Genomic DNA, 18,468 nt, shown 5'->3' with positions numbered 1-18,468 from the left:
CTTGAATATTTTATAATGAGAATTTTCACATACCGGTAAGAAAAAAAAAAGATGTACATATATTTATACACTGCTAAAAAAATAAAGGGAACACCAAAATAACACATCCTAGATCTGAATAAATGATATATTCTTATTCAATACTTACTTTACATGATTGAATGTGCTGACATCACAATCACACAAAAATGATCAATGGAAATCAAATTTATTAACCCATGGAGGTCTGGATTTGGTGTCACAATTAAAGTGGAAAAACACACTACAGGCTGATAATGTCCTTAAAACAAGTCCAAACTTGGTCCTAAGTGGACAGTTTGATTTTACACAAGTGTGATTGACTTGGAGTTACATTGTGTTGTTTAAGCGTTCCCTTAATTTTTTTGAGCAGTAATCCTTTTATTTAGATTTCAATGTGAACGTTAATGATCTCCGTTATAGTAATTATGTGATTATTTCATTGCAATGCTCTACTTTGCAGAGTGTGTGTGTGTGTGTGTGTGTGTGTACGCGCGCAGGGGGGCATGCAGTACGCCGTTGCCTTGACCCGCATTCGCCCATCAACAGACAATTCAAACACCCCGATTCCGTGCAAAATGAAAAATGAAAGCAGATGGAACACAGAGGCGGCAACTCATCAATTTGTTTTTTGAGAACAACAACCCCTCCCTCCCCCCGACCCCCCGAACTCACCCCTCCACCCCCCCAAACCCACCCCCTCACCTAGCCTTCACTTCCACAATGGCCGCTCTCTGCGCTGATTCATCCAAAGCTCTAGATGTGATGAGTGTGGTCCATTTCTGGGTCAGTGAGCAGCACGCCACGCTGCGGCGCTGAATAGGGGGCAGAGAGAGGAGGCCATCGCTTTCAGACCCAAAAATACACGCAACACACACTTCACACCATAACACATTCAAACGCTGACACACTGTCGATTCTCACAAAGCGGCAGCGGTTCTCTCAGAGGTCCGTACATGTAAGTACCCTGCGGACGCTTCCCTTTCTCTTCGCGTTTTATTCGTACCGCGCTTTTACGCAGAATTCATCTTTTTTTTTTTTTTGTTGAACAGACACGTTTTTGTCGATGCGTCGGCGCTCGAACGTGGACGATGTGCGTTTTCTCACAGGCTGACTGACGGGTGAATACACTGTGTGTGAATTCCACACCGACTCCCACCAGAGGGAGGGGGGGTGTGCTTTAGCCGGTGGTGTCCTCTGCTGAAACAAACAAATTATGAGAGTTATCCTCCAAACTCTTGAGCTTGTAGTTCATTATCTGCAGGAAGTGCAATGCATCCCTCCTTCGGAATCGTCAGTTGACTTGTTTTTTTCCAAATGGCGAAAGTGGAGTTGCTGTTAGCCGAGAAGTCGCCGAGGGCCGCAGGAGGGGAGACGACAATATTTTATCTTTTATTGTATCACGAAGGCCACGGCCTATCGCTCCCTGCAAAGTTGTGTTCTTTTGCATATCTGTAACAAAGTGGCATCTCCGCCCGGCAGAGACTATGAGGTCCCCGTATTTTCCGGCGAGGTCGGTCCTTTTCCACAAGGAGCACAACGGGGTGACGTACAGGGTCCCGGCGCTGCTCTACCTGACCCGCTCCAACTCTTTCCTGGCTTTCTGCGAGGAGAGGCTCAGTCCGTCCGACTCTCAGGCTCACCTGCTGGTCATGAAGAAGGGCACGTTCTACAGGAACTACGTGGAGGTCGGTGGGCCGGGAGCCCGAGAAAACATGGAGAGCTTTAACAAGTAAAGATGTAGAAATAACCGACAGCTTCATTTCATGATAAACATCTGGACGTCTCACTTACAGTTGCATGACAGAGTGTAATGTTACCGGAACTAGAATCAAGAAACAAAACATAACAAAGCATCTGTTTTTCCGGGTGTACTTGAATTTCTCACCAGTGGGGGAGCATGCGCGTTCTGGGGACGGCCTTCCTGCCGGGCCACCGCTCCATGAACCCCTGCCCCGTGTACGACGAGTTCACCGGCACCCTCTTCCTCTTCTTCATCGCCGTGCTGGGTCACACCTCGGAGGCCTACCAGCTGGTGACCGGGAAGAACGTGACCCGCCTCTGCTACGTCTCCAGCACCGATGGCGGCGACACCTGGACTCCGGTCACCGACCTCACCAAGAGAGTCATCGGAGACACCATCAAAGGTGGGAGCCGGTCGTCGGATTAAAGTAAGATAAGATTAACATCATTGATCCCCATTGGGGAAATTCTTTTGTCACAGCAGCTTAACAGTTATAGTGCAAATAAATATGAATATAAATACTGCTCAAAAATATAAAGGGACCATTTAAACAACACAATGCAACGCCAAGTGATTCACGCTTTTGTGAAATCAAACAGTCCACTTGTTTTTGACTTGTTTTAAGGACATTACACCAGAGTTGGATCTGTCTGTAGTGTGTTTTTCCACTTTAATCTGGAGTGTGACTCCAAATCCAGACCTCCATGGGTTCATAATTTTGATTTTTATGAATCATTTTTGTGTGATTCTGTTGTCAGCACATTCAACTATGTAAAGAACAAAGTATTTAATAAGAATATTTAAGTCATTCAGAACTAGGATGTGCTATTTTAGTGTTCCCTTTGTTTTTTTGAGGAGTGCATAAATACAGACAATTAGAAGATCTCAAAAGACATTGACAAATAAAAAGACAGCAGAGAACAACAACAACAAGGATAAGAACGGACGATAGAATGAAAAAAAAAGAGACAGTAAGAGTGAAAATAGACAACCAAAACAACAACAACAACAACAAAGATAGGAACATAAACAGAGTGACAACAGCAACGACATAAATAAACAAAAATAAGCAGAAAAAAAAGACAGTAAGAGTGAAAATAGACAGCCAAAACAACAACAACAACAAGGATAGGAACATAAACAGAGTGACAACAGCAATGACATAAATAAACAAAAATAAGCAGAAAAAAAGAGACAGAGTGAAAATAGACAACCAAAACAACAACAACAACAAAGATAGGAACATAAACAGAGTGACAACAGCAGTGACATAAAGGAACAAAAATAAGCAGGATGCAAATAAGCTGAGACCTACAAGGAAAAGATTACCAACCAAGAAACCCCACCAGAACCGTTTCACGGGTCATCATCACAAGGACCTGTTCGCGGCGAGCTTCAGGCCGCTCGGCGCTGACCGTCCGTCTCTCCTCTCCCTGGCAGAGTGGGCCACCTTCGCTCTGGGTCCGGGCCACGGCATCCAGCTGAAGTCGGGCCGTCTGCTGATTCCCGCCTACGCTTACCACATCGAATGCAAGGAGTGCTTCGGGCAGCTGTGCCAGACCACTCCCCACTCCTTCTGCTTCCACAGCGACACCCACGGGCGGAGCTGGCGCTTCGGGGCGGCGGTGCCGGGCCCGGAGAGCGTCGAGTGTCAGATGGCGTCCGTGGACGAGGAGGACGGGACTAACGTGTTGTACTGTAACGCCCGCAGCCCGCTGGGTTACAGGGTGCAGGCCCTCAGTCTGGATGACGGAGCGGTGTTTCAGGAGGGCCAGCTGGTGCAGCGCCTGGTGGAGCCTAGAAATGGTTGCCATGGTAGCATTGTGGGGTTTCCAGCCCCCCTACATTTATGTCTTGACAATCACTTTCTACAGGCTAAACAGCACACCAGACACTGGACACCCTGCAGGTCTCACTTTCACTCCCCGTCTCCCCCCTCTGTCTCTAACAGCCCTCCGGCGTCTAATGGAGGCTCCTCTCCAGACTTCCTCACCCCCACCTGGGTGGTGTACTCCCACCCAACGTGGACCAGTGCACGCAAGGATCTAGGCGTCTTCCTCAGCCTCTTCCCCCGGGATCCCGACAGCTGGCGCGGCCCTTGGGTGATCTATGAGGGTCCCAGCGCCTACTCTGACCTGGCCTACCTGGAGCTGCCGCCGTCGCCGGGCGCCCCGCCGGCGGTGGCCTTCGCCTGCCTGTTCGAGTGCGGCACCGCGACGGCCTACGACGAGATCTGCTTCAGCATCTTCACCCTCTACGAGCTTATAGACAACCTGCCGCGGGGCGAGCGGTTCGGGAGGCGCGGCGAGGACGGACGGAAGCACCAGAATCTTCCTCGCCAGGCGCCCCAGACGAACTGCAGGTGCTCGGACAGACGGACCGGCCTCCAAGATGTGCCGCACGTGAAGAAGAGGAGGAAGAAGAGCAAGCTGAGGAAGCTTTGCAGTGTGTCTTGATATACGGATTTTTTTTTTTTTTTTTTTTTAATCGCCGCCACTGACCCTTACATTTCTCCATCTGTTTTATTTAACGGTGTACTGATTGTTCCGCCGAGCGACGCGGCCGTCGTGTCTTCGTACGTCGTGGATACGGGTTATCTTATCCGGAAAACACTGTGTGCCCCGGGGACGATGTCAAACATTTCGGCGGAGTACGTGTACATCCCGCTCCCGTGTTGTGCATTTGTCGATTTTGCAGAACGGTGACGTTGTCATTAAAAAAAAAAAAAAGTTTCCCAGAACCCTGAGCTTTTCTCCCGTCTCTCTGAAGGACGTCGTGGTTGATTCTGGCTTTGCGTTCCAGGACTCGACTTCTGAGCACTTTCTTGCATGAATAATTGTGCTATTTCTCCGCCAGGAGGTGTCCTTCTTATCAAACAGCAAAATCTCCCCATCCGGGATTGTGCAGTTAATCAATGTTATTTTTAGTGCCTGTAACGGAATGAATAGGACGTTCAAAAACAAAAAAATGAAATTAACCTTCCCTCAAATGCTTTGATTAGTGAGTAAATGTGGAAATAGTAGGAGGGTGCGAGGTGTCCACCAGCGGGCCTCCTTGGAAGTATCACAAGTTCTTCTGGTTTCTTGTCAAAATCTTCTCCTCTTGGCAACCGGACTTGAATCGATTCTTCTTCTTCTTGAGAACCGAAGAAGAGGATGAGGGGTGAAATGTCTTCAAGTGATGAAATTCAAGTCCAGTTGCCACAGAACCTCCACAGTTCTGGTGGTATTTTATGCTCCTCCAAATGAAGATGGATGTTAGCTACTTTTGTGAGATTCCAGCAAAAGCACAAAATATCTGAATGTTCGAATATGTGTCGAAACCGAGTAAAAGTATAACCGTGTGAAATGTAGCGGGTGAGAGTAAAGATAATTATCAAATGAAAATAAATGTAAATACCCGATATGTTCAAATACAACCCGAGTAAACATGATTTGTTACTAGCAACCGTGAACAGACCCTTTTACCCACACACAGAAATTACACCGATGGCAGCCTGTTTTAACACACAAATATATATAATTTACTTTTTTGGTGCTTACCCTGCACACGGGGTCACGGGGCGCCCGAACCTGTTCCGGCTGGACGAGAGTCGGGGTTCACCCTCGCAACAGACATTCGCTCGCTCATTCATACATCAGATAGAGAAATAGATCAGCATCCTGCATGTTTTTGGAGTGTGGGAGGATTTAATCATGTAAATAGAACCAAAGAAAAGCAGAACGGAATCCGTGCTTCTGGTCTTTGACCCAACGGACGGCCCTTGACTGTCATGTAGGTCTGAATGAAGTGTTTTGCAGGCGTCTGATGATGTTACACAACTGGAACGTCAGGAAATCCTTTCCCGGGTCGAATCCGTGCTTTGCTCGCCGGGACGCGTCCGACGGAGCTTTCTGAGAACCCCCTCTCTCTCCACGTTTAATCTCACGGAAAGATAAGCACGGAAAAGGCTGCGTCCCCTCGAAATCGCAATCACGTGACCTTCAGCAGCTGCCGCGGCTCCGGTGGGAAAACTCACCGCCCCTGAACTTATCAGCCGCTCAGGCGAGCGGCTGACGCTTTAATTAGGTTGCATGAGGACGTGGAGAACGAGTACGGTGGATGCCAGATAGAGCAGATCGCGAGCGGGGCAGCTTGTTTTGTTAAGAAGAAAAACAAAACAAAACAAGAGATTGTGCAAGAAGACGGGATCTGGACTGTCTCCTTTCCACACCTCCCTCCCTCTTCCTCGATTACATAACGCCCTCTGCTCGGACGGTCATTGCAGCCCGAGCTCCTTGACTGGACTGGTCTCCGACGCCGCTCCTCTGCTTTAGCATCTGTGTCCCACGGCTTCCTCTAAAATGATCTTGAGGATCGTCATCCTTCTTGTCGTGTCAGCCGGAGCGACGATCGGACAGCCGAATCAGACGGGCACGGATGGCGCGGTCGCACGAGACGTGCTGATTCTTCCCAACAGCATACCGGAGACGGTGGAAACGGTGGACGTCTTCCCACAGGTGAGAGGAAAGCAGGTCACCGGTTGTGTTTACTAGTAGCCTTCACGCTTAAGACAGAATTTAAAGTACAGAGGTTTAAAAAAAAAAAGAAACAAACAGTACAGGTAAAAGAAACATGTTTCTGTATTTTTGCAGTCATTATTCCACAGGGCCCATTCTGTACACAGTACAAAACCATTACAAGCCTGAGTCGAAATACCGAGTTAGTTCTCGCAAAGTTTGGAAGGATGGCCGCACAGCGAAGAGGGGAACTCGTGGTAAAATCAGGAATCAATAAATACGTTTGTCACCGTGGGGGAGCCGGGACAACGTGGCGACGGACGGCCAGAAAATTATCTACAAGGTAGAATCGAGTTTTGCTGCAGCGCCGCAAACGACGACGGGGGTGACGGATGGTCGCGAGGTCAAAGTTCATGTAACGAGCGGGGCGTTTTCACGGCTTTCAGTTCTTCCACTTGGTCTTCTTGGCCGGCAGCTGGCCCGTGGACTCCAAGTATTTGTGCACGAGTTCCTCCTGTGTGGCCGGCAGGCAGGGCTGGTATCTGCTGTACTCCATGGTGTATTCGCCTTTGCCCTGATTCCAGGGACAGAAACAAGCGTTAGCTTGCGCGCTAGCGTAGAATGTAAACACTATCCGATCTCATCTTATCTGCCAACGGGTGACATTCAGGGATGGAATTTGTAATGTTTTTTTTTTGCTTTTTTTTTCTTATCAAAAATCTTTCATCCGGTGCTTTTGAAACTGCATGGCGCAGAGCCAGCTTTCTGTCACGTGTCGTGCATTTGTTGCGTTTATCAATCCTATCAGGGATGGCGATTTTTGATAGCGATTCTGCAAATCGGGGAAGCGTCTGGCGCGCCCGTGTTTATACTGTGGTTCTGAATGAAAGGGAAGGCCTGTTTTTCTTACTTCAGTGCAGGAGCGTAGTTCTGTTGAGTAACCAAACATGTCGTTGAGAGGAACCTGTCGGAAGAAATGTGTTTGGAATTAGCGCCGACGTCACGCCCCGGGCGACCCGAGCGGGAGAATAAACAATGAGGACGTTCTGTTGTGGAACACTGAGGAGAAAATTCGTGACTCACGTCAGCATACAGAGTGAAGTACCCCTCGGCCCCGTCCTGTCCCGTGATGATTCCATGGCGACGGTTTACCCCGGCAATAACAACTCCCTGGAACTCCTGCGGGGCCACGATTTCCACCGACATGATGGGCTCCAGGATGGTGGTGCTGGCCTTCTCCATAGCTGCGGGGCGCAGAGCGAAGCCGGCGTGAATCCCCGCGGGAGAGCTCTGAATAAAGGAGCCATTGTGTGAGGCTCACCTTGCTTTAGAGCGCCCTCTCCTGCACGGATGAAGGAGATCTCGTTGGAGTCCACCATGTGATGCGCGCCGTCCTCCAAGACGAATCGGACCCCTGAGATCTTGTGGCCGCTAAGCGGTCCTTTCTCACAGGCGTCCCTGTATCCCTGCGCCCCGCGAATGTTAGGGGAAAGTCTGCTTAGTATTGAAATGTATTCCGCCGGTGAACCGCAAACAGCGAACGGAAAACACAGGCGCCGACCTTTTCCACAGCCGGCACCAGCTGCTTGGGGACGTTGGTTCCCACGGTGCGGTCCTCGAACTCCAGCTTGGTGAAGTTCTCCAGCTCCAGGGGCTCCAGAACGCCGATCACTTTGCCGTACTGCCCCGAACCTCCGCTCTGCTTCTTGTGGGTGAAGTCGAACCTTTTGCGCAGGGAGAGAAAACGTCCACATGTTGAGGCCACTTGGGATAAAACCCGTGGATCGATACGTTTTTAGCCGTTGAAACGTCGAATTAGGATTGCACATTGAGCCCCGAAAATAAGCATTATTTGCAACTCTGCAGCACCAACTGATCCGACCAACCGGACCATCTGCGGAAGGCCGCTCAGCCCGTTCAGACCAGGAGCGGCTCTGTCTCTTTAAACGGGGGCGGCTCTCTCTCTCTCGCAGTGGCTCTGTGGAAGGAAGGAGGAAGTAAAGTTGCGCTTCCATGAGGAGCCGCCGAGCGAACGCTGAGCCGATAAGGACCGTAAGCGAAGACTAGTGACGGACAGGCGGCCTGTGCGCTCCGGATACAAGCGACGCCACGTTTCCCCTCGGTACAAATGCCCATTTCGGCTGCACATTTCTGGAAAATTGTTCCATTTTGTTTTTTTTTTCTTTCCCCCGGATTTCATTCATTCTCAGACAAAGTAGTCTGAGACGGCGGCCCCACCTGGCTGAAAGCTGAGGGTCAAAGTCCTGGGAACCAATCCCTGCTCCTGCCTCTTCTGTGGTTTGATGGATTCCCATTCCTACATCTCACATCTGCTCTCTTTTCTCTCCTGAACAACAGCTGATCAGTCTCCTGGAGGACACGGGAAAGGAGGAGGATATGGCAACCAGAGAGCTCAATCCCTCTCACTTTCCTGCCCAGAGGGCGGCCAAGGTGGTGCAGCATTACCTCAACACCCGCTACGGTTCCCCCTACAGGCTCTTCATCCTGCAGAAGGTCCACAGAGGCAGCGTGGAGGTCTGACACCTGTCGATCAATTACTGTTCCTGTCGTTCAGCTGTGACGGGACGGCTGACCTGACGCTTTCCGATCTTTCCTCCAGGATTCAGGGGAGTCCGGGAGGAGATACCTGCTGGAGCTCTCCGTCCAGGGGGTAGTCGGGAATGTAAGGAACGGCTTTTAATCATAAGATGAGACAAGGTTGAAGCGTTTCCGACCGAGGGACCTCCACTCTCTATCGCCGGTTTCCAGCGGTGTTCAGAAACGTGCCTCCAAACTTGATCCAATTTCTGAGATGGAAATGGTGGACACCCACACAGACGCCTCCAGCCCAGCCTCAGCTGGACGGCAACTGTGGTGTCCCGTGGAAAGGGGCTCAGGTGACTTTTGTTTATGGCGGGTCTTGAACGCAGCACAAGTTGACGGTGCCGTTGCACAAATGTGCGGTTCTGGTCCAGGTTTGGCAACGCAAGTTAGCTAGATGAGATCTACCACAGGGCGAATTCAGAGACCAGGTGTTTGCCTAAAATCCAGCCACTGAGCCAACTCGCTGGTTTCCATGACAACATCCAGACAAGCCTTTTTTTCTGTCAAACACATTGTAATGCTCTCTCATTGAAACTACATTTCCTTCCTCCACCTTCTTCTTCCTTCTCCTCGCTCACGCTGCTTCACTCAAATGCTACAGATGACGACGAAATGCTCCGCGGAGGTTCTTTTTCTCAGAGGGGAAGGTCAGAGTTCGCCGCAGGTCCAGACCTTGTGTGATGAGCTGCTAAAATCCGACACCGAAGCCGAGGAACAAGCGTTGTACCTCAAGTACAAAACGAGCGACGAATTCCTATCGACACACAATCTGCCGGGTAGGTGCAAAACACAAGTGACGCACCGACTAAATGAGATTAATTTTGCCGGCCGAGTAACCTTTTCCCCGATGCACCGACGCTGCGGCCATCAGACAGCTACGGTCACATAGAGCCGGACATGAAGCCCCTCTGGCACCTGGGAGCCGTGGCCTCCGGCTCCGTCATGCTCAACGAGTCCACCGAGGAGACTCTGTACAACATGGCCCAGGTGGCCAATGTCACGCAGCTGGTGAGTCACCCGTGGAAACACAACCTGTGACACACAGGCTTTTTGAATACACACACACACACACACGCGCGTGTACATATGTACATATATGTGTGTATATATATATATATATATGTGTGTGTGTGTGTGTGTATGTATATATATATATATATATACACACACACACACACGTATATATGTACACACATGCATATATATATATATATATATAGAGAGAGAGAGAGAGAGAGAGACACACACACACACACACACACACATAAATACGTACAAATAAACATATATACGCTCACACATACATATCTTTTATGTGTGACTTTTTAATTCCTCTTCCCTCAGCCGCAGGGAATCTTCAAATCTTTGTACTTAAGACCTTAAAACACTTGATAGCCTTAACCTTGACACTTTATATTTTATTGTATTTCTTATTCTCCCTCCCTCCTACTATTATCTATTATTGTTATGTTTTTGCTTGAAACTCTGGCACAACAATTTCCTTGGGGATAAATAAAGTTGTTCTCATCTCATCTCATACTTATATAAATACGTATGTAGGTCTCCTTTATTGATTAGCAGTTTGAGTTTGTGTGTATTATATTTATATATAATATCATATATTGCATTATTAACCTAGTGTCATCTTCTGACAGAACGGGTCACATTGGCCTTTCCATGCGTACAATCCTACGGTTGTTGCGAGTCCATATCAGAAAATAGGATTTCGATTTTACCCACCCGAGCCCTGGTTGTTCAAATGACATACACACACACACTAACACAACGGGGTGTATTGTGTCATTTAAACTGTATGACAGTTTAAGTTGGAAAATGCAGACTTGGTGTGCCAAGAAACACAGGAGTCACTGGGAAACACTGGGAAACACTGTGTTATGTATCTATCTTTTTTTTTTTTGCCCTGTAGGCATCTGAGGATGATCAGCTGTGGTTTTCCTATCACGTGCTGCTGCACGACATGGTGTCCCAGGTAACTTTATTTATCTAAACACTGTTACAACCATACGCTTTCTCTTGGTAAGACTCTTGTCTAGAAGTAGCGTGGGGACGCCATTAAATCTATCATCTTTAATTCATGAAATAAATGCTAGCCAATTTCTGACAGAAAGCAAAAGTGACCAAAAATAACGGCTTTTGTTTTGCAGGACATTGTTCCCTGGAAGCTGCTGGTCACCTGGTCTCCACCGCAGGGAGTCAAAGTGCTACAGATGGAGAAGCTGCCGCACTGCCACCACTGTGAAGACCCTCCGAGCACTGAAAAAACCGCTGACGGGCTGGAGACTCATACCGTACAAGCGCAGCAGGATGTTTGATTTGTCTAAACGAGGCTAAAAAACTGCTCAGCAAGAGATGCTGCTGATGCCTTGAGTTGGCCCTTCAGGTCGAAATGGCAAAATCATGACCACATCCTATCATTTAGCAACTTTTGGGTTGAAGTATATTTTAGCTAAATAAACCATTTACACACACTCATCTCCAGCTGTGCAGTTTCGCGTGTGTATGTGTGTGTGTGTGAGTGTGTGTGTGCACTTATGTCAACACTTACGGCACGGCGCTGGTGATAGTCTCTCTGAAAGCAACTTTGGGCTTTCCCATCACACAGGGGCAGTTGTACTCCCTCTCCATCCTCTGAAACCACACACACACACACAACCTCAGAGCTGATCTACTGTACTCTTCAGGGTGTGTGTGTGTGTGTGTGTGTGTGTGTGTGTGTGTGTGTGTGTGTGTTGGGGGTTGGGGGGGGCTCCCCTATACATGATTAACAAAGATTCTGTTACACGACACTTGGGGGGGATGGATGTCAGAACTCACAGTTGCACAATTTATATCGCAGGTGTATCTCAACGCCCAAGATTATTAAAAGACGAAAAAAAAGCAGGTCTCCCCTTTGGGTGATAACGCTTCTGCGTTGGAAATCATACACAATTCACGATATAACATGAAAAGAGTTTTGTCTCGGAGCAGGTTTCTCTTTGGTACCTGGGAGTAGATCTCCAGGTGCAGCTCGCCCATGCCCGAGATGATGGTCTCTTTGCTCTCCGTGTCGAAGTGGACTCTGAATGTTGGATCTTCCCGGGTGAAACGGTTGATGCCTTTGGAGAATTTATCCTGGTCGTTCTGGTGGAGAGTGAGGGCGAAAAAAAAAAAAAACCAAAAAAAAAAAAAAAATTGAGAAAAGCAAAAACGGGTGACTTTAGTCCGTCATTGAAGTGAAGCACGTTGCTATTTACGTTACCTTGTTGGTCGGCTTCATCGACATGGAAATGACCGGCTCCGGAACGTGAATAGACTCCTGAAGGGTAATAAACAAATAAAATGAGGAATTAGGTTGGGAAAAATGTTAAAATGTAAAAAAAAATTGAAAAAAATTGAAATGCAGGCTAGAAAATTTAAAATCAGAGGTGCTCACCATCGAGAGATCTGCGCCGGTCCTGGAGGTGAAAGTGTCACCGCTCGCACAGTCGATCCCGAACAGAGCGCAGATGTCTCCGGCGTACACCTCCTCCACGTCCTGAGAGGGAACCAAACATGCAAATAATGCGGAATACCAGGAACAAAATGACCTGAATGTCTTATTCTGTCTGTACACAATATGAATATTATACTGTATTCACATTTTTTGGGCCAAAAGCATGGGGGAAATAAGACGTCAGTCAGTCGGAGCTGTTACCTCCATCTGGTCAGCGTGCAGCCGGACCAGCCGCTGAACTCGGACTCTCTTGCTTGTGCGCGTGTTGTAGATGTACTCGCCCTTCTTCAGGCAGCCCTGGTAGACCCGCACGTACGTCAGCTGACCAAACCTTCCTGCCTGTGTGGGAAGGGAAAAGACTTTCACACTGGTGACCGGAATGTCATTTGCTGTCTCTGTATGCAAGTAAGGACACATCCTGGCAAATCAAATCACACACGGTATTTAAAATCACCAGCGGTACATATTTGCATCAGTTGGGAAACAAGAAGCTACATGCAAATGTTTTGGTTTCAAACAAATCCACGCAGGCGGTTTTGTTAAGATCCACAGAAACGTGCATGCCCGTTACATGTGCTCAATGGAAATTGTTTTTTTTTTTTAGAACTCTGCATAATGACGCCAGCCAGCAGTCATGCTAGCACATTGCTTCTCAAATAGTGGGGAACATGCTTAGAGTGTAGGTTTGTTTTTTTGCACTGAGCACGCGCACACACACACACACACACACACACACACACACACACACACACACACACACACACACACACACACACACACACACACACACACACACACACACACACACACACACACACCACGGAGCAGGAGATATGAAGTGCAGTGAACAGACCCTCAAGAGACACCATGGAAAAAATATTTAACAGGGATGATAAGAAAGGCGACGAGAGACAGAGATGAGACAAACATCGAAAGCTAAGACGAGGAAATATGACGAAGCGTATCTAGCGCTTAGCTTCACTGCGACTACGGTGGGAGACGAGGAAAGACTGGTGCATCTACCGTCAATGTGAATTTATTATTATTAATATTTATTGATTTTATTTAATTTTATTTTTCATTATCAATGGTTCACTAGTCAAAACATTTTTATAGTTGAAATAAGGATTGAATATTTTTGCATCTCAAGCAAATTGATGCACTTTAAATCTTTTCTGTTACAGACTGTTAGTAAAGTTATTCTTTGCTGCATACTATTTATAATCGCAGCGAAATGTTTTCTTCTTCCCGGGGGGGCATGACAGAAAATAATTGAGAAGCATTGTGCTAGCGCCATGTTTGAGCAGTTTCCATGATATCCCACCTCTAGTTTGAAGGCCAGACCAACGAACGGATTTGCGGGGTCTCTCGTGGGGTCCATCTCTATCTTCTGTGTTTCACTGGAATCCCTGCAAAAACAGCAGACGTTACATTGAAGCCTTTCAAAGTCGCTGCGACGAGTGAAGCCGCGACGGCGGCGTCCTCGACGCGGGCGGCCTTCGCTCACTCGTCATTCTGGATGGCGTAGTTTTTGACTTCTGTGGGGTTCGGCAGGAAATCGAGTACGGCGTCCAGGAGAGGCTGAACCCCCTTGTTTTTCAGAGCGGTTCCTACCAGCACCGGAGTGAAGAGACGCTGCACCGTCGCCCTGCGGATCGCAGCCTGGCAGAAGAATAATAAGTCAGATACATGGTCCATCGCCTGGAGTGTTCCCGATCCAGTTCAGCTGTCAGTCATCTTCACAAGAAACTCTGAGCACACTCTGAACAACAAGATGGACATGCAAACCTTCAGATCGGCGTTGGTTGGAATTTTTTCCTCCAAAAACATCTCCCCCAGGATTTCATCAGCATTGGCCACACACTCCACCAGCTCCTGCCTCCGGTCCGTAGCCTCCGCGCGGTAATCCGCTGGGATCTCATCGTAGCGGATGACTTGCCTGCAGGCCGGGAAAAGAACAATTTGAAGCAGCTTAATAGAATTCAGGACCCGGACCAGATGTGTGGCAGGGATTATCAGAAGCTGAAAGTGGCGGTTTTAATGTTGACGGGTTTTCTTCACATCTATGGGATGTAGCTCTTTCATTCACCGATGTGATCCTGATCAATAACTGCTATGTTGTGGTTTTTAACACCTCTCATCCCTCACCCGAACGGCCCATCGAAGTACAAGCTTCTCTCCTCCACGAGGTCAATGATGCCGCGCATGTTTCCCTCCAGACCCATGGGGATGTTGACAAAGGATGCGTTGTGATTCAGTTTAGTTCTGAAGAGGAAAGAGAAGGTGAATCGGACAGCAAACACAACAGAGAAGGTTGTAATCTGTGACTGTGTGGATCAAAATATTAACAGTGCATTATTGCTGTCAAAGTATAACAGTCCAAGTCTGTTATTTTGATTATCTATGTTCTATGAACTCCTATGACTTTAGTTTGAAACTCAATCCTGGTGTCCGAAGTGGGCTTTGCTACCTCTTGCTACACTTTTACCTTGTTCTGAGCGTGGTGTACTACAAAAAAGTGAACTGGATTAATACGGTCAACTGAATTCAGCAGAGCAGAGACAATTTTTGCGCAAACTGTGAGTTTTCTCATGACCGTTTAAGTGAATGATTAAATTATCATTGTCATACAAATGCAAAAACTAAAGATCCCTCACCTTGTTTGGCTCATGTGGATGAAGGTTAACCTGAATCTCAGTTTGTACATTACCTGAGCTGCTGCAGGGCCCGGCCCGGGTTGGCCCCCAGGCGGTCCAGCTTATTGATGAAGGTGAGGAAAGGGACACTGTAGCGTTTCATCTGCCGGTTGACTGTCATGGTCTGACACTGGACTCCGCCCACGGCGCAGAGAACCAGCACGGCTCCGTCCAGCACGCGCAGCGCTCGCTCCACTTCGATGGTGAAGTCCACATGACCTGAGCAAACCACAGGTGGCAAAGTTCTAGAAATGCAGAAGGAATCTAAAAAGGGACAGCTGGCAAATTAAATGAAAAAAAGGAGTGGTTCATGAGTGAACCACTTCGGGACTCCTGTGCGCAGCCTTATTCTATTCAGTGATTTGATTAAATCTGATTTTATTCTTGGGAATCTCTGCCCACATGGAGATTTAAACGTTGGCTCACTGACACTGAAAAATCGATCAGTCAGTCTAGAAGAGACGTTACAGCATAATCTCCCCTTTGCCCATGAGAAAAGTGTCAAACCTTTCCAAATGTACCTCACAACAACAGCTATTTTTCTGGGTTATTTTCTACAAGGAGAATTCTAGATTTTCCCATGAGAAGAAAAAGAAATCAGCAAAACTGATTTGATCACTGTGGGATATCGTATCATAGATGATCCTTCTAAACAAAAGCAATGCAATCAAATAAAAAAATTGTTCGTTGCAGTCTGCCTCCCCTGTGTCAGTGCCACCACTGCAGGGCTATTGTCTTTGCATTACACTTTGACATAAAAATTGGTTTCTACACAAGCCAGCATGTTTGGTTGGATGTTAGTGAATCGTGAGTAGGTGTTGACCAGAAAATATAGTTGTCTGTTACCATGGAAAGACAAGTGATCGTTGGTAACTCTGGCAACAGTTTAGAGACTTTTCATTGCTGGGAGACATTAAATGAGATTTAAAAAAGAAACGGCAATAGAAAAGGGGAAGTTTGAGGACATTTGCTAAATATGGATAAGGTTTATGAAATTGAGGCCCCTTTGCCAATTCCCAGTATTCACAGCTGAACATTCAGTTAGTGGCTCTGTCGTGGATGAATTAAAATAACATGCCACCGGCGATCTTACAAAAAGTAATAAACATCCAAGCAAATCGTTTCTCCCTCCCTTCTAAATCGACCTGGCGTATCGATGATGTTGATGTTGTGGTTCTTCCACATGGTGTAGGTAGCAGCTGACTGGATGGTGATGCCCCTCTGCCTCTCCAGCTCCATGGAGTCCATTGTGGCACCGACACCATCCTTCCCCTTCACCTGCAGACCCGGAACGGAGGACAATGTGCAAATTCTCCCTCGACAACGACAAAAAAATATCAGAATACTGATGCATTGCTAGCTAAACAAGTTAGCAATGCGCACCTCGTGAATCTCCGCTATGCGACCGGTGTAATAGAGAACCCGCTCGGTCAGGGTCGTCTTCCCCGAGTCGATGTGCGCGGAAATCCCGATGTTGCGTATCCTTTCGTTGGGGAGGACACCGGAGGAGCATGACCGGCAGATGAGCACCTATTCGAGGCGACAGGGAGGACTTTAAACCCTTTCGAAATGTTTACGGACTGGACGGCGTCGGCTTATACTCTCATCACTAATTTTGGCATTGGCGGTTAGCATTACCTTTTTGAGAGTAGCGCTTCTCGGGGCGAGAATGGACGTTTTTGCCAAATAAAGGGCAGCTTTTAGCACTCTCATTTTCAAAAAATGTATCTGTCGGACACCGGGTGGTGATGTTCCTGCTTTTACACAACCCCAACAACCCGGTGAATGTCACGCCAGAGCACCGCTGTCATGAAACATCACTTCCGGGTCTACGGAAGCCCAGAAGGGACAAACAGTCCGAAGAACAATAATTGCGATTGTCCAAAAGAGAAGAAGGGAGAGTTGTGGTAGAGAAAACAGTCGTTGTGGGGATTCAAACAAGGAGGATTTTCTCGGGAAAGATAAAACTGAGTATGAGAAAGAGAAAAGAGAAGAAAAAATGTTGTGTGTTTGAAAATAGAGCAATCTGGTGCCGCCTGTGTGCCAGAGATTGAGGCCTGGAGGCCCTTTCAGAGAAAGAGAGAGAAAAGAAGGTTTTGAGGTTTAAAAATCCCTTCATTCAAACACTGGGATTAAACAAGAAACATTAATGGAAAACGTAAAATACTCAATTTAACTCAGTGGCAGTGGTAGGGTGATCAACTTAAAAGAACATCAACTCGCAATTGAAATAAAGTCCAATAAAGTTGTCAATAAATGGCAAAAAGAAAGGCAGAGTAGATCAGTGTGTAGCAAACTGAGCTATAATAGCCGCTTTCTTTATGCACTTTTCTTTGCCACTCCAAGACATGGGCTTGAATGGTTTCACGTTCATTGAAGAATATGATTATTAGTTAATTGATTTATTATTGTTAGTTTATTTTTACATTTATTACTAGCCTGTGGAAAAAGGTTGTTGTTGAAATTTAATTCAGAAAGCTGTGAATAAAGAGGCATACAAGTTTCATTTAATTGTTATTTAAGAAATTAATGCCATTGATTAATTTGAATTTTGCACATGTGCAATATTAAGTGATATGTTGTATAGAATGAAGCTTTGCTTGTTCCATATTCACTTTAGGTCCCAATGAAAAGGTTCATTGTTACATCTGGAGGACGTTTTTTTTTCAAGAAATATCAATGTTGGCCTGCGACTTTATCCTAGTTTTGAATTTTGGCCCGCTGTGTATTTGAGCTTGCCACCCCTGATTTAAGCCTTGCCAGAATAACCCAAATCCGCTTTGAATGTCATCCCAAAGGAGAAGCGTGGTTTGCCAAATCATTAGCATTTAGCCCTCGGGGAGAAAAACCATTGGCAATGTCGAGATGTGATGTTTAGATGTATGACCGAAATCTTTGCCGGTTGTTGAGCTACGGTATCCTCCGTCAGCAATGAAGGGGATTTGAATAAATATGCATAAAGGTGAACGTGAGATACGGTGACTTCATCCCCCTATCTGGGCAAACACTTGTATTTACAGCAGCTTTGTTCCAAAATGACAAATTACGGGGCGTTATTCATTGACAGAGGATAATCAGACTGCGGCTGATAAGGCTGCTCACGTGCAGGCAGCTGGCCATTCGTGTTCTTATGTTCATATTTGACACATTTTATTTTATTTTTACATATACCTCAGGCTCATTCACGAGTTTGTGAGAAAAATGCTCGCGTGGAGTTATCCTTCCTGTCTTTTCTTCTTACTTCCTGTCACTGAATGTGTTTGATCTTCAGTGTTTACAGACATGCAACCTGAGAATGCACTGAGCAGACAAAGGTTACGATCAGATATGCAGAACATCTCTTCTCCTCTCTTCTTCGTCATGATCCCGGCGGATGATCGGGCGATGTGTCTCATTTTTGTTTTCGCCCCGCTT

The 18,468-nt window shown here is 47.0% G+C and overlaps 3 protein-coding genes and 1 long non-coding RNA gene across 6 annotated transcripts; 2 read left to right on the top strand and 2 right to left on the bottom strand.

The window, feature by feature from the left end:
- Positions 1-733: 733 nt before the first annotated feature.
- On the bottom strand, positions 734-3,283 carry LOC147224484 (uncharacterized). Its single transcript, XR_015107457.1, has 3 exons — positions 3,096-3,283; positions 1,907-2,131; positions 734-1,664 (listed from the first exon to the last, which is right to left on the bottom strand). It is a non-coding gene; the product is annotated as an uncharacterized LOC147224484 (long non-coding RNA).
- Positions 913-4,710, top strand: neu4 (sialidase 4). 2 transcript variants are annotated; one of them, XM_086164524.1, is made up of 4 exons: positions 913-976; positions 1,501-1,706; positions 1,910-2,165; positions 3,203-4,710. In XM_086164524.1, exons 2-4 carry the CDS (start codon positions 1,506-1,508, stop codon positions 4,216-4,218), a joined length of 1,473 nt encoding a protein of 490 aa, XP_086020650.1. In that variant the 5' UTR covers positions 913-976; positions 1,501-1,505; the 3' UTR covers positions 4,219-4,710. The 2 variants fall into 2 exon arrangements, with proteins under 2 accessions (XP_086020650.1, XP_086020651.1); XM_086164525.1 differs by lacking the exon at positions 913-976 and having other exon boundaries at positions 1,688-1,750.
- Positions 4,711-5,816: 1,106 nt separating this feature from the next.
- On the top strand, positions 5,817-11,358 carry lxn (latexin). Of its 2 annotated transcripts, none has more exons than XM_086164093.1 (7): positions 5,817-6,261; positions 8,620-8,796; positions 8,882-8,944; positions 9,467-9,641; positions 9,737-9,873; positions 10,793-10,855; positions 11,031-11,358. In XM_086164093.1, the coding sequence occupies exons 1-7, from the start codon at positions 6,106-6,108 to the stop codon at positions 11,196-11,198; spliced, it is 939 nt and encodes a 312-aa protein (XP_086020219.1). In that variant the 5' UTR covers positions 5,817-6,105; the 3' UTR covers positions 11,199-11,358. The 2 variants fall into 2 exon arrangements, with proteins under 2 accessions (XP_086020219.1, XP_086020220.1); XM_086164094.1 differs by lacking the exon at positions 5,817-6,261 and adding an exon at positions 8,248-8,383.
- gfm1 (G elongation factor, mitochondrial 1) lies at positions 6,367-16,870 on the bottom strand. The gene is made up of 18 exons (XM_086164092.1): positions 16,693-16,870; positions 16,438-16,584; positions 16,200-16,332; positions 15,069-15,273; positions 14,507-14,623; positions 14,147-14,297; positions 13,866-14,020; positions 13,683-13,767; positions 12,560-12,697; positions 12,299-12,400; positions 12,125-12,181; positions 11,869-12,006; positions 11,432-11,514; positions 7,823-7,985; positions 7,583-7,727; positions 7,345-7,505; positions 7,172-7,225; positions 6,367-6,835 (listed from the first exon to the last, which is right to left on the bottom strand). Exons 1-18 carry the CDS (start codon positions 16,765-16,767, stop codon positions 6,704-6,706), a joined length of 2,241 nt encoding a protein of 746 aa, XP_086020218.1. The 5' UTR covers positions 16,768-16,870; the 3' UTR covers positions 6,367-6,703.
- Positions 16,871-18,468: the final 1,598 nt, after the last annotated feature.

This window comes from Fistularia commersonii, chromosome 18, assembly GCF_037954325.1.
Source record: "Fistularia commersonii isolate RoL2024-O1a breed Wild chromosome 18, RoL_Fcom_v1.0, whole genome shotgun sequence".
NCBI classification, from domain to species: domain Eukaryota; kingdom Metazoa; phylum Chordata; class Actinopteri; order Syngnathiformes; family Fistulariidae; genus Fistularia; species Fistularia commersonii.
This window is presented reverse-complemented; position numbering and strand designations above follow the sequence as displayed.

Bases quoted from the DNA above. Each gene is read 5' to 3' on its own strand.
- neu4 (XM_086164524.1), top strand. From the start codon at position 1,506: ATGAGGTCCCCGTATTTTCCGGCGAGGTCGGTCCTTTTCCACAAGGAG. The intron at 1,707-1,909 runs GTCGGTGGGCCG...ATTTCTCACCAG, and splicing joins TCTACAGGAACTACGTGGAG to TGGGGGAGCATGCGCGTTCT. The intron at 2,166-3,202 runs GTGGGAGCCGGT...TCTCCCTGGCAG, and splicing joins CATCGGAGACACCATCAAAG to AGTGGGCCACCTTCGCTCTG.
- gfm1 (XM_086164092.1), bottom strand. From the start codon at position 16,767: ATGAGAGTGCTAAAAGCTGCCCTTTATTTGGCAAAAACGTCCATTCTC. The intron at 15,274-16,199 runs GTCGATTTAGAA...TGGTTTGCTCAG, and splicing joins CAACATCATCGATACGCCAG to GTCATGTGGACTTCACCATC. The intron at 14,021-14,146 runs GTTTGCATGTCC...TTCTTCTGCCAG, and splicing joins CAACCAACGCCGATCTGAAG to GCTGCGATCCGCAGGGCGAC.
- lxn (XM_086164093.1), top strand. From the start codon at position 6,106: ATGATCTTGAGGATCGTCATCCTTCTTGTCGTGTCAGCCGGAGCGACG. The intron at 8,945-9,466 runs GTAAGGAACGGC...CAAATGCTACAG, and splicing joins TCCAGGGGGTAGTCGGGAAT to ATGACGACGAAATGCTCCGC. The intron at 9,874-10,792 runs GTGAGTCACCCG...TTTGCCCTGTAG, and splicing joins TGGCCAATGTCACGCAGCTG to GCATCTGAGGATGATCAGCT.